General features: G+C 38.3%; 1 protein-coding gene across 4 annotated transcripts in view; it reads left to right on the top strand.

Annotated features, from left to right (window-relative positions):
• LOC128692327 (SPRY domain-containing protein 3-like) overlaps window positions 1-15,356 on the top strand; it is a 138,116-nt gene that overhangs the window by 22,395 nt on the left and 100,365 nt on the right. For all 4 annotated transcript variants that reach the window (XM_070096348.1, XM_070096349.1, XM_070096351.1 and 1 more), the window contains exons 3-4: window positions 10,380-10,504; window positions 11,154-11,235. In XM_070096348.1, the coding sequence (XP_069952449.1) occupies window positions 10,380-10,504; window positions 11,154-11,235 (207 nt within the window). The remainder of the gene's footprint in view (window positions 1-10,379; window positions 10,505-11,153; window positions 11,236-15,356) is intronic.

The raw sequence follows: 15,356 nt of genomic DNA, 5'->3' as shown, positions 1-15,356 counted from the left end.
TTCTGGACCCTATTTTGAAATTGTCATATTTTTTAATTTTCGTGAAATTGGCCAAATTGCAAATTTATGACCACGTTATTGGGTAGTGGAAATTGGTAAATGGGCAGTTTCTTGTACTCAATCGATAGAAAAAAATGGAGTTCTAAGGAAATAGCTATGAGTTTGACTGACTGGAGCAATGGAATTAGCCAAAAATAGGGCTCAAAGTGGGTGAAATCACCGATTTGTAAATATCGCTGAGGTCGCTAACTTTGCAAGAGCGTAATTCCATCAGTTTTCCATCAAATTTCGTTCTTTTGGTGTCATTGCAATTGTGAAAAGATTATCTATCATTTCATAAGAATTTTTTTTTTTTTTGGGGGGGGGGGTAATTTTGTGACACCAGGAGACACCTCAGGATTTGGGGGTTGCAACAGTCAAGGGGTTAAAATTAGCTTAAAACTACCACTGGAATTTTTTGCAAGAACAATTTGTTGGAAGATTTTAGTAGGACGATTCACTATAACATTTGTGGATGTTGTTACAAATGTTGGTCAAATATAAATGCAGATGCTAATATAAATTTTAGTGTTAATGCACCATGACATACAAGAAACTGAAGACCCACAGAATGCATAGCATCTCAGGCAAAACTTGGCCTATTGTATGACATTTTATCTCTATTATAATTGTTGCAAAACTAACCAAATGATATACATACATCTCTCTACTGTAACTTATATGTATGATCAATAGAAATATACATTTTATTTTTTATTTTATTTTATTTTATGTTCTTACCTGTTTGACACTGCTCCTTTGCCCTCTCTGTGTTTCAGGTGGCATGTAGCTGACTGTGAAACACAGTTTTACTGTTTGTCCATGATTTAGATCTTTCCACTTTTGTTGTTGCTTCTATAATTACCAGGTTGCCTGTAGGGATCTTGGGGAACTTTTAGGAAAGCATTTTGACAATAATTTAATGAGATTTTAAACTGGTTCTGTTATTTCAAGTTAGTGTGACATTTATTTGGTATGAGTTTTATTAATTTTAGTATTTTTTATTGTTTGTTAGTTTTGCTTAGTTTTACTTGTGTATTGTATGTTAAATAATAATAATAATTTTATTTCTTTGTAAAGGTTACAATGTGTAATTACAATTTTGACTTGCTAAGTACAAAGATAGCCACTATCATGCCGAAGCATTTTGGGCAAACTAGTAACTAATTAAAACTAGTAACTAATTAAAACTAGATAAGATAATAGTACATAGTAATTATACTTAAAACTAAACATAGAATAGTGGTTAGCTGTCTTACAATCTTATTTAGACTTAATAAATCTTATGTATGCTTAGTACAAAATCTAATTTACAAGGAATGGTGCAGGTGGTAATATTTTATGGAATGGCAAAATTAAAAGCCAGGAGATAACATGATAAAACTAGTCAGTAGATGTTTGGTTGATTTGGTTAATATTGTGAGATAAGATGATTTTTTAGCAGAGTCCTAAATTTATAAGTTGTCTGGGGATCCTTGACCTGTTCCGGTAGTGAGTTCCAGATCTTTTGGGCCTTTTATGTGCATAGCATTCTTGCATAGTGAGAGTCTTACTCGAGGGATGTTGAAAAGTGCCATATGCCTTGTATTGTGACTGTGCATTCTGTTGTAGCTGTCGAGGAGTGTGAGGGAAAAGTTCAACAGATAGGAGCAGCAAGTGAGTACAGTGGACCCCCGCATAACGATTACCTCTGAATGCGACCAATTATGTAAGTGTATTTATGTAAGTGCGTTTGTACGTGTATGTTTGGGGGTCTGAAATGGACTAATCTACTTCACAATATTTCTTATGGGAACAAATTCGGTCAGTACTGGCACCTGAACATACTTCTGGAGTGAAAAAATATCGTTAACCGGGGGTCCACTGTATATGGTAATAATAGTTTGATTGCCGGCTACTTGTTAAGGTAGGGTAAGTCTAGCTCCTGCTATCCCCCCCCCTTTTTCCCCCACCCCGAAAGTGCTAGTTTGATTGCCGGCTGCTTGTTAAGGTAGGGTAAGTCTAGCTCCTGCTATTCCCCCCCCCCCCGAAAGGTGACGTGTGGGGCTCCGGTCAAACAGCAATCACTAGACTCACAGCTCTCAGCACTACTCTTGGAATGACAGATTGGATCACCTGCCAACCAACGAGAAGAATTGAAGGAGACGGACTAACATCCTGAGACGTCCCATGTTGGATCTACCTACCTGTTATGTACGCAGATGCAGGACATAACCCCTCATCATAGCAGTGGTAACGAACCTGCTTTCCTGTCATCTGGATTAATTATTCACGGCTATAGACTCTGTGAAGAACGAGCCGTTGAGTTGTCACCAACACCTGTGACCCCCCCCCCACATCATCAGCAACGACTACGATTTCTACAAGACGGTGTCAACCTCCACCAGACACCCCAGTATCACTATATATACATTAGCGTTGAATTCAAATGTCATTTTTTCATTTCATTTTTCATTTTTCTTTCAAATAGGATACACCTTCATTTTTCACTGTTTTATGTTTGCTTTAACCCTTTCAGGGTCCGTCCCATAGATCTACGGCTTCACGTTGAGTGCCCAAACCATAGATCTATGCCAAAATTCTAGCGCCGTCAAATTTAGCGCGAAAGCGCTCATAGGCCTACATGTGAGAGAACGGGTCTGCGTGGTGGGTGTGTGCCATAAACAAAATATTTAGGCGCCTGCATAGCATTGTGGGAACGCCGGCTCAGTTACCCTTGTTCACCATGCCTTAGCGCAAGTCAGCTCTCACTCCCCGGAAAATTGGGACTCTCCTCTTCCTATCTGATAGTTCTGACACTGATGGAAGTGGAAATGAAGATGAATTCTATGGCTTTGATCAGTTAGTGACCGAAAGGAATGACCAGGATATCGATAATAGTGCAGAAAACCCTGACGATCCTCAACCTTCTACCTCTGGTGTGGGAACTCGTGACTCACGGTCGGTTGTGCCTCAACGCAAGAGAAAACTAATATTTTCGCGTGGCCAGGCCTCTGACTTTAGTAATGATGATGATAGTGACGTGGATTGTGACTTTATTGCGCTTGACGATCATTCGAGTAGTGATAGTGAGGAATCATATTCACCAGTGAAGCGTCGGTATGTTCGCCGCCGCATGCGCTCGGGTAGTGTACCCTATGCTGTGCCCAGGGGACGGAGTACATCCCGGAGTACATCCCGGAGTACATCCCGGAGTACATCCCGTGGCCCTACACCAGTTTTAGATAGTGATAGTGAGGATGATGTGGCTACACTTGGCATGGATAGACCACAGGCATCAGTAGATGGTGGTAGTGGTGATGGTAGTGGCACCGCCATGCGTGACTCACCAGCCCAGGCTGGGACCCACGCTGCTGACTCGTCAATTCAAGGACAAAGCGGAGCGTCGGCCACCAGCCCACCACAACCACAACCAGCCTATGATGTCCAGTATCCACCAGCAAACCGTATCTGGGATTGGCAGCAAAATCCCAATTTTGTTCCCAAGCCCCACCACTTTGATGACTCTCAAAGTGGAATTCTACCTACTTGTCCCCTTGGAACCACGGCCAATGAACTGGAATTCTTTGAATTATTCTTTGACCAGCCATTGATGGAAACTATTGTCAGGGAAAGTAATAAGTATTTTGAGTACACCATGGCAAATACGATCATATCACCACAGTCAAGACTACACAGGTGGAAAGAGACGACTGTTGCAGAAATGTATTTGCTTTTTGCAACAATAATGCTTATGCCTCATGTCTATAAGCATAATATAAAAGCATATTGGTCCACAGATCGGCTGATTTCTACCCCGGTCTTCAGTGAAATCATCCCAGTGAACAGGTTTATCTTACTGTTATGTATGTTGCACTTCTCTGACAAAACCAGGCCTGACAGAAGTGACAGGTTTTACAAGATTAGAAATGTTTTCATGTATCTCAAACAAAAGTTCAGCATATACTTTTATCCATTCAAGAATCTTCTAATTGACGAGTCTTTGATTTTGTTCAAAGGTAGACTGTCATTCAAGCAGTATATACCGAGCAAGAGGAAACGCTTTGGTATAAAGCTGTTTGTACTCTGTGACTGTGACAGTGGCCTGGTGTTGGATATTGTTGTATACACGGGAAGTAAAACATTGAAAGATGCCAAGATGTTATTGGGTATCTCAGGTGACGTAGTGAGAAACATGATGGCACCTTATCTTGGTAAGGGGCATACATTATATACCGATAACTGGTACACAAGCCCATTACTCAGTGATTTCATGCGAGTGAACAAGACAGATGTGTGTGGCACAGTGCATTCTAATCGTAAACATATGCCCAGGCTCAATGCAGGTGCTCGTGGTGATGACATGCAGGTGTTTACTGCCATTGACATCATGGCATTACGGTGGCATGACAAACGAGATGTCACATTGTTGACAACCATTCACCATAATGAAATGCAAGACAGTGGCAAAGTTGATCAAGTGACTAATGAACGTATTCGAAAACCAGTGACAGTGATTGATTATACACAAAACATGCGCTTGGTTGACAAATGTGACATGCAGATTGGTTTTGTTGATTGTGTTCGTAAGAGTTACAAGTGGTACATGAAACTTTTCTTCCATCTCATGGACATTTCAATGCTCAATGCATATAATATGTACCAAATAAAGACTGGCAACAGACCACCGTATGGTGAATTTTGTTTGTCTGTTGTCAGACAACTCATAATGAAGTACCAGGTAAGAACACCTGCTATACAACAAGGTCCTCGAATTCCTCAGGATATACCCAAGCGTTTGAGGAGGGAAGGTGATCATTTCATAATACAGCTTCCTTCCACTCAGAAGAAATTTGCTCAGAAGAGATGCATCGTCTGTGCACAAACAAAAACGATGGCAACAAAGACGCAAAGACACTCGGTTTATGTGTGAGGAATGTAAGGTACCTCTGTGCATGGTGCCTTATTTCAAGGAGTTCCACAAGCTCCAGCAGTTCTAAAACCATGTCCAGTGATTGTAAATATGTAAGTATGTGATAGAACATTAGTACAGTGGACCCCCGGTTAACGATATTTTTTCACTCCAGAAGTATGTTCAGGTGCCAGTACTGACCGAATTTGTTCCCATAAGGAATATTGTGAAGTAGATTAGTCCATTTCAGACCCCCAAACATACACGTGCAAACGCACTTACATAAATACACTTATATAATTGGTCGCATTCGGAGGCGATCGTTATGCGGGGGTCCACTGTATTATACAAGATTTGTGCATGTTTATTGTAATAAACAACAGTGGTAAACAATAATATGATAATAACTTTAGTGCGGCTATTGTGTTCAATACAGTGAGTTTATATACAGGAAGGCCCCACTTATATGGCTGGTTAGGTTCCAGGCTACCGCCGTAAAGTGGAACACCCTTTTTTTCCACTTACAAATGCATACAAACACTAGATAACAAGTTTACACTAACATATATTAAGTTAGCAATAGAACCAGGCATCAAAAAACAATAAAAAGTACAATACACACATAGTGCACTCATTACTTACCTTAAAATATTTATAGTCTTAATCTAGGGTGAGACAAGTAGTATTTATTGTAAGAAATCAAGTGTGGTATGTATGGTAGTCAGCCAGGCTACCATACCAGGCCACCCCACCCACACATACAATTCTATGATATTTAAGCATCCCAGAGTGATAAAATGTATATACAGTTCACTCATTACTTATCTTAAAATATAGGGTGAGATGAGTAGTATTTATTGTAAAAAATCAAGTGTGGTATGTATGGTAGTCAGCCGGGCTACCATACCAGGCCAACCCACCCACACATATATTCCATGATATTTAAGCATCCCAGAGCAATAAAATGTATATACAGTTCACTCATTACTTACCTTAAAATATTTGTAGTCTTAATGTAGGGTCAGGAGTAAGTAAATGAGATAAAACGAATAAATGAGAGAGAGAAAGAATGAGTGCATGAGAGAGGACAGACGCAGAGTTATGTAAACAAACCAGGCGAAGGTAAGTTTTGTAAACGAAGTGTACACGTCTGGTTTGTGTACAAGTTACATTGTGTACAGGTTGTCTCTACATTGATACGGTAGAATAAATAAAGAAGAACTCTCCCATTCTCATGTAACATCATTTTGAGAAGAAATGATGCTCTGAGTGAAGGCAATGGAAATAAGTCACTCTGACTTTTTTGGGTTATCCTAGGTTCTGTACACATATGTTGTTATGTATGATAATCTATGTAACTGTATTTGTGTATACCTGAATAAACTTACATACATACGAAAGGAATAATTTTCTACAGTTACCCCCAGTAACACATTTTCTCTTATGTTAGATTAGAGAAAATGTTATTCTTGGCATCACTTGTACAAGTTATCTGGCTACGACATCTCATATTTATGTTTATTTATTCTATTGTAGGGTGTATTTATCATCTTTTTATGTTATGTATCGTGTTTATTATATAATTTTGAAAAAAATATCATGGATGGATTAATGAAAATGTGTATATTAACGTAATATACAACATTTAATAAGACTCGGTGATTATTATTATTATTATTAGCATTTCTAATATGGCGTCACTTGTGCAAGTCATCTGCTACCACATCTCATATTTATGTTTATTTATTCTATTGTGGGGTGTATTTAACATCTTTTTATGTTATGTATCGTGTTTATTATATAATTTTGAAAAAATATCATAGATGGATTAATGAAAATGTGTATTTAACGTAATATACGACATTTAAATGAGACGATGATTATTATTATCATTACTAATATGACGTCTGGAGACATAAGACACTCTTACTGATTTTAATGTGTACCTGCATGCCAGCACAGTATGTAAGTTTATTTAAGTACAGGTATACATAAGTATAATTATCAGAGTATATATAAAATATGAAATAACTTTTAAAAACATTTGAAATTTTGGAGTTTCCAGACAAAATGGAGAGACTTAGTGCTTACTGAGCTCACGAAGAATGTAAACAAACAGGGTGGGGCGCGGTGACCGTATTAGAAAGGCAGGTGGGGGGAGCCGTATAGCGAGTTTTGGTCATAATTTGAAATGACCGTATTAGTGGAATGCCGTAAAGTGAAACGCCGTAAAGCGGGGCCTTCCTGTATATACATTATATACAGTATTGGTCTCTCAGGCCCCAAATGTTAGTAGGAAAAAAAAAATTGGAAAAGAAAAGAAAAAACTATAAAAACCGCTAAATAAAGTAATGCGTGTATGTGGAATTCATCGATGTTGCCGCCACCACATCATTTTGGACAAACTTCTTGGCACTGTATCTCAGTAAGTACTGATCAGAATTTTTTTTTTTGTCTTATTACCTTCACAAAAATATGCTCTTTAATTCTGTAAGAATTTTTTTTTCAAAATTTCTTGGACACTGGAGCACCACTTCAGATTTTGGCCTTGGACCCTGAAGGGGATAATAAATAATAGTGTTTATCTTTGTGAATTATTATTTCTTTTTCTATTCATTAATTTTCCTGAGGAGGAGCCAGCCTTGGTAATACTGTCTGAAGTTGTTACAGGGCTGAGTAAGCCTTCACAAGGAGGGTTTACAGTGGAGTTTCAAGTTCTATATATGTAGTAGGCACAATAATAAGAGTGTATGTCTTGTATATTTAGCAAGTTGAGTCATTTGAAAACTGGTGAGGTGTGCTGTCTAGCACAGGAGCTGGTTATCACCCGCACAGCAGCTTTTTGTTGCATTATTAACCCTTTCAGGGTTTTGGCTATACTAGTACGGCTTATGCCCAAGGGTTTTTGACGTACTAGTACCCCTAAATTCTAGCGCCCTCAAATCTAGTGAGAGAAAGTTGGTAGGCCTACATATGAAAGAATGGGTCTATGTGGTTAGTGTGCACAGTATAAAAAAAATCCTGCAGCACACAGTGCGTAATGAGAAAAAAAAACTGTGACCGTGTTTTTTGGATTAAAACAGTGACTTTGCACTGTATTTTCGTATGGTATTTATTGTTGTATTCTAGTTTTCCTGGTCTCATTTTATAGAATGGAAGACATATTACAGAAATTGAAATGATTTTGACTGGTTTTACAATGAAAAGTACCTTGACATTGAGCTCAAAGTAGCAGAAATGTTTGATTTTTACCAAAGTTCAAAAGTAAACAAATCGTGCTACGCATCCAATACACGTCAACTGGTGAGTCTAATATTCTTTCACAAGTGCGCTGATATTATTTATACCATTTCTACACTAATGCAGTAGTCTGCATAACAGTAAATCTTCTATTTTTTTGTAAGAATAAAAATTCAAAGTGGAAAGCCAAAGAAATATAAGAGGGGCCTGGGGATGTGACTAACAAACAGAGAACTTGTTATTTTAGTGCCAGGAATGTCTTTCTTGTTTATTCTGGACCCTATTCGGAAATTAGCATCTTTTGAAATTTGTGTGAAATTGACAAAATTGCTAAATTCTGACCACTTTATTGGATAGTTGAAATCGGTAAATGGGTGGTTTCTTGTACTCATTCGATAGAAAAACTGGAGTTCTAGCAAAGTAGTTATGATTTTTGTCGACTAGTACACTGTAATTGCTGAAAATACGGCTCAAAGTGGGCAAAATCGCCGATGCGTAAACATCGTCGAGACTGCTAAATTCGCGAGAGCATAATTCCGTAAGTTTTCCATCAAATTTCATACTTTTGGTGTCATTATGATCGGGAAAAGATTCTTTATCTTTTCACAAGAAAAAATAATTTTTTTTTATATTTGGTGACCCTGAGAACAAGTCTCGGAGAGGACCTGGGGACCCTGAAAGGGTTAAGGGTCTAAGGTGGTTGGCTGTGGTTGAGCCCCAGGCACAGATACCATAGGTGAGGTAAGGATATATTAGAGAGTGGTACAGGGTAAGGAGAGCCGTTTGTGGTACATAGTAGCATATCTTGGAAAGGATTCCTACTGATTTTGAAATTTTCTTGGCTATGTGATGGGTATGGGACTGAAATTTAAGATTACAGTCAAGGAGAAGACCTAGAAATTTGCCCTCCATGTGTCTTGATGTAGGGGAACCATTTAACAGTATGTTGAGTTGAATATTTGAGGCTCTGTTGCCAAACAGCATGAAGTATGTTTAGTCTAGGTTGAGTGTGAATTTGTTGGTCATCATCCAAGCATATATCTTTAGCAGTTCATTGTTTACAGTGTTTTCAAGTACAGCTGGGTCTGAATGGGAGTAGACATACGTAGTGTATTATTTTTTCAAATATCTTGGAGAGTAAGGGCAAGTTTGATACTACTCCGTAGTAGACATACGTTTGTGTATTATTTTTTCAAATATCTTGGAGAGTAAGGGCAAGTTTGATATGGGTCTGTAATTGTTCAAATCAGTTGGATCTCCACCTTTGTGGATCGGGATGACCCTTGCTGTCTTGAGTATGGATGGGAAGGTTGAGGAAGCTATAGATTTGTTAAACATTGTTGCAATAATGGGCGACAGTTCTGGTGCAGCTTTTTTATATATGAATGGCGACAAGTTATCTAGATCACCTGATTTGTTTTTTAATGATTTAATGATGAGTGAGACTTCAGTGGGATTAGTTGGAGCTAGAAATAGAGTATGTATTTGGATAGTTGCCAGTGAGGTACTTGCTTGGATGGGTATTTGAGCTAGGAATTTGACTTGCTAGCTTTGATCCTACAGTAGAGAAGAAGACATTAAATTTGTCGGCTGTGTCTATAGGTTGCATGTGAGGTTCATCTGGTTTAGTTAAGTCTATCTCTCTATTTCCAGTTGGTTTCCTTGAGCCCAAATTTCAAAACTATCAAATGAATCAACTTTTGGTACAATATATTGTTTACATGCTGTTTTAAATTGTATGTTACTATTGTGTGTATACTTTGTGTGTGTAAAATGCAGAAATGTAAATTCATTATGAGTATACAATGCACATTTATAGGGATGACTGTGTATACAATACACAGTCATCCCTACAAATTTGCAGACTTCAGTATTTGCTGGTTTCAGTTAGCCAACATTTTTATTGAAAGACTACCAGCGAATAGATTCATTAAATCTATTTAATTTTTTCTGGCTCAGTGGCTTTCCCAAATCTCTCTTTATTTTATCATTATTCTTTATGAATGTCAGTTTTAACCAGATTAGAATGATATACTATACTACAGAAATGTAGTCTCTGAAACACAAAATAAACCAAAATCTGAAGTAAAATTTATTAATTTTGTATATGCAAATTTTAGTTTCATAGGATCTCTAGAAATATAACCCAAATGAATTTGTAGGGATGACTGTCCATGGTAGATATTGAATTAACTTTCAAATATAACAGTTACAGTGAAGAGGAAGAAGAGGAGAGGGTTGGGGTGTATGTCGGCGAAATGCCTGTCAGTGCTGATCACAGTTATTTTGAGATTGAAATCCTTGAAATGGGCGTCCAAGGAGCCATATCAATAGGTAAGTGTTACCCTTCACTTTTCTAAGTAAAAACACAGTATAGTAACATTGATATAAAAGAAGAACATTTTAACAGTGATACATTGTCATGTTTTGCTTGGAGACCAAGTTTTTTCAAGTTTGTAAAGAGTACTATGCATGGAAAACATGAGAATATATAGAAAGAGGGAGGATCATGAGTGAGGTGCAGGTGACCCAAGCATGTGAATAAGTGTTAATATCAAGTTGAGGAGTTTGTTGAGCAAGAAGGATGTAGTAGGTCAAAAGATTTTTTTATCTCTGTATTTGTATGATGGTGTCTGTGTAAAAGATTAAAGTTGATCTGACTACTTCCTTCCAATGACTGCTAGAATACAGAACTGTAAGTTTACAGTGAATTGTCAGAAAAACATAAGCAATGGTGATTCTATTGTGATTGCGTTCAGGAGTTAATAAGCAGACTCCAGGACAAGTAGATAGGCTTTTCCACATAACTCCATCATTTCCATACATGTTCTTCCTTATCCCATGAAAATGGAAAATATAACAATGATGAATCAAGTCCCAGTAAGAATCAGCACAGAAGAAGAATGTTATAGCTCATTTTGTTAAAAGTTAATTCAGTAATAATTGTGTGACAAATGAATTCATATGTACATTACTGTTTCAGGTCTCTGTTCTGCTAAATATCCTTTACATAAGTTACCTGGATGGGCTGTAGATAGTGTTGGGTATCATGCTGATGATGGCAGGTAAGTCATTATGATCTTTTAATGTTTTGCTAATTTTTTCTTTTCTCAACAAGTCGGCCATCTCCCACCAAGGCAGGGTGGCCCAAAAAAGAAAGAAAATCCCCAAAAAGAAAATACTTTGATCATCATTCAACACTTTCACCTCACCCACACATAATCACTGTTTTTGCAGAGGTGCTCAGAATACAACATTTTAGAATCATATACAGTGGTCCCTCGATAATAGTCGGGCTCGATAGTCGTCCTTTTCAGAAATCATCGCGTTATTTTCATCCAAAAATTGGCTCGCAAATGGTCGGTTGACTCACTAATTGTCGTTCATCCTGGACACGTACCCACGGCTCTGAGCCGTCTCGGCCTCCCTTCCCAGCCAGTGTGCCATTGTTTACCAGTGAGCAACGGTCCCCTCACTTGTTTGTATGAAATATTTCATAATATTCCATTTGTTTTAGTGCTTGCAAGTGCTAAATAAGCTACCATGGCTCCAAAGAAAGCTCCTAGTGCCAAGCCTTTGGTAAAGAAAGTGAGAAATACAATTGAATTTAAGAAAAACATTATTGAACAATATGAAAGTGGCGTACGTGTGGCCGAACCAGCCAGGATGTATAACAAATCCCGTACAACCATATCTTCCATCGTGGCCAAGAAAAGGGAAATCAAGGAAGCTGTTGTTGCAAAGGGGGTAAATATGCTGACAAAAATGAGATGACCAGTACTTGAAGAGGTTGAGAAGTTATTATTGGTGTGGATAAACGAGAAACAATTAGCAGGAGATAGGCTTATGACGTCGATTATTTGTGAAAAGGCTAGGCAGTTGCATGATGATCTGGTAAAGAAATTGCCTGCAACGAGTACTGATATTTGTGAATTTAAGGCCAGCAAAGGTTGGTTTGAGAGATGTAAGAACTGTAGTGGCATACACAGTGTGATAAGGCATGGTGAGGCTGCCAGTTCAGACAAAATTGCAGCTACAAAATTCGTAAGTGAATTCAAGGAGTACATAGAGGCTGAGGGACTGAAACCTGAACAAGTGTTCAATTGTGATGAAACAGGCCTCTTTTGGAAGAAAATGCCAAAGAGGACCTACATTACTCAGGAGGAAAAGGGACTGCCAGGACACAAGCCTATGAAATACAGGCTGACTCTCATGTTCTGTGCTAATGCTAGTGGGGATTTCAAAGTGAAGCTGTTACTAGTGTGCCATTCTGAAAATCCCAGAGTGTTAAAAAAAATCAATGTTATGAAGAGTAAAGTGTGTGTGTTTTGGAGATCTAATAATAAGGCATGGGTCACGAAGGAAATTTTTGTCGAGTGGTTCATTGAAGTGTTTGGCCGTAGTGTGAAGAATTACCTCCTGGAAAAGAAATTGGATCTCAAGTGCCTCCTAGTAATGGACAATGCACCTGCTCATCCTCCAAACTTGGATGACCTAATTCTGCAGGAGTTTGGGTTCATCACAGTAAAGTTCTTGTCCCTGAGTACCACTCCTCTCCTCCAGCCCATGGACCAGCAGGTCATTTCAAACCTTAAAAACTCTACACGAAAGCAACGTTTCAAAGGTGCTTTAATGTGACCTCAGACACTCACTTGACCCTAAGAGAGTTTTGGAAAGAACACTTCAGTATCCTCCATTGCATAAGCCTTATAGGTAAGGCTTGGGAGGGAGTGACTACCAGGACTTTGAACTCTGCTTGGAGAAAATTGTGGCCAGATTGTGCCCACAAGAGGGATCTTGAAGGATTTGTGGCTGACCCTAATGAGCCTATGTCAGTTGTGAACTCTATTGTGACACTGGGGAGTTCAATGGGGTTGGATGTGAGTTTGGAGGATGTGGAAGAGTTGGTGGAGGACCACAACGAAGAGCTAACCACTGAGGAGCTGCAAGAGCTTCAGCAACAGATCGCAGCTCAGAATCTTGCTGCAGAGGAGGAGGAAGAGAGATGGAAGAAAGTGCCTTCTTCAAAAATTAACCCTTTCAGGGTCCAGAGGCCAAATTTCAAAGTGTGCACCAGGGTCCAAGAATTTTCAAAAAACAATTTTGTTATTTTTTCTTATGAAATAGTAGAGAATTTTTTTCTGAAGGTAATAAAACAAAAAGTATGAAATTTGTTGGAAAATTGAAGAAATTATGCTCTCGCGAATTTTGATATGTCGGCGATATTTATGCATTGGCAATTTTGCCAACTTTGACTCCCATTTTAGGCCAATTACAGTATTCCAGTCAACCAAATAAATTCTTAGCTATTTCACTAGTATTACTTCTATTCTGTTGTTTGAGCACAAGAAATCGCCAAGTCAACTGTTTCAACAACAAAATAAAGTGACCGGAAATTGGTAATTTGGCCAATTTAATGCAAAGTTCAGCTGTATAGCCCTTGTGGCTTAGCACTTCTTTTTTATTATAATAATAATAATAATAATGCAAAGTTCAAAATATTCCAATTTCAAAATAGGATCCAGAATAAACAATGCAGGCATTCCTGGCACTAAACTAACATTTCCTCTGTTCATTAGTTATGTTTTCAGGCTTTACAAATGAATTCCATTTTTATTTTTTATTCATATAATGAATTTTTATTCAAACCAAAAAATAGAAGATTTACTGTTATGCAATACTGTAATAATTGTATAAATAATATCACCACATTTGTGAATGTATATTAGACCCACCAGCTATCATGTATTAGACTTGTGAGGTCATTTGTTTACTCTTGAAAATCGGCAAAAATTTAACATTTCTGCTACTTTGAGCTCAGTTTCAATCCATTTCTAGTAATAAAACCAATCAGAATCATCTCTATTTCTGTAGTATATCTTCCATTCTATCAATTGAGACCAAGAAATTGCAAATAAAACTTTAAAAAACATACGAAAAAACACTGCAAAGTTGCTGTTTTAATCGAAAATTACGGTCTCGGTTTTTTTCTCTCATTATGCACTTTGTGCTGCAGGATTTGTTTTATGTTGTGCACACATATCACATTGATGTATTCTCTCATATCTAGGCCCAAATTTACTGCTCACAGCTTATCAGAGTGAGCTGAGCTCATGGCGTAGATCTGCAGTTTGGACCCTGACCGTAAAGCCGTAGATCTATGGCATGGACCCTGAAAGGGTTAAGGAGAGTTTTGAAATGTGGGGTAAAATGGAAAGATTTATGGAGAAACATCACCCTGAGAAGGATGTTGCAAGCCATATCAGCAACTTGCACAGTTACAGAGTCTTGGCCCATTTTAGGGAAGTTTTAAAGAGATGCCAGAAACAAAGCTTTCTGGACAAGTATTTAGTGCCACAGATGTACAGTGACTCTCAAGCTGCTCCTAGTGGCATTAAGAAACAGAGAAGAGAAGTAACCAGAGAAAAGGACTTGGTACCTAAGGTGTTGATGGAAGGCGATTCCCCTTCCAAACAGTAACTAATCCAATCTCTCTCCTCCTCCAGTCTTCCATACACTAAGAAGAATTGCCAATAAAGGTAAGTGTTATGCTGTTAATGTTTCATTCATCATGTCCCATTGTATTGTTTATGTTTTTTTTTTTTTTTTTTTTTTTTTTTCAACAAGTCGGCCGTCTCCCACCGAGGCAGGGTGACCCAAAAAAGAAAGAAAATCCCCAAAAAGAAAATACTTTCATCATCATTCAACACTTTCACCACACTCGCACATTATCACTGTTTTTGCAGAGGTGCTCAGAATACAACAGTCTAGAAGCATAAACATATAAAGATACACAACATATCCCTCCAAACTGCCAATATCCCAAACCCCTCCTTTAAAGTGCAGGCATTGTACTTCCCATTTCCAGGACTCAAGTCCGACTATATGAAAATAACCGGTTTCCCTGAATCCCTTCACTAAATATTACCCTGCTCACACTCCAACAGATCGTCAGGTCCCAAGTACCATTCGTCTCCATTCACTCCTATCTAACACGCTCACGCACGCTTGCTGGAAGTCCAAGCCCCTTACCCACAAAACCTCCTTTACCCCCTCTCTCCAACCCTTTCGAGGACGACCCCTACCCCGCCTTCCTTCCCCTATAGATTTATATGCTTTCCATGTCATTCTACTGTGATCCATTCTCTCTAAATGACCAAACCACCTCAACAACCCCTCTTCTGCC

Source organism: Cherax quadricarinatus, chromosome 53 (assembly GCF_038502225.1).
Source record: "Cherax quadricarinatus isolate ZL_2023a chromosome 53, ASM3850222v1, whole genome shotgun sequence".
NCBI lineage: Eukaryota > Metazoa > Arthropoda > Malacostraca > Decapoda > Parastacidae > Cherax > Cherax quadricarinatus.
The sequence above is the reverse complement of the archived record's forward strand: the minus strand, read 5'-3'. Positions and strand labels throughout refer to the sequence as shown.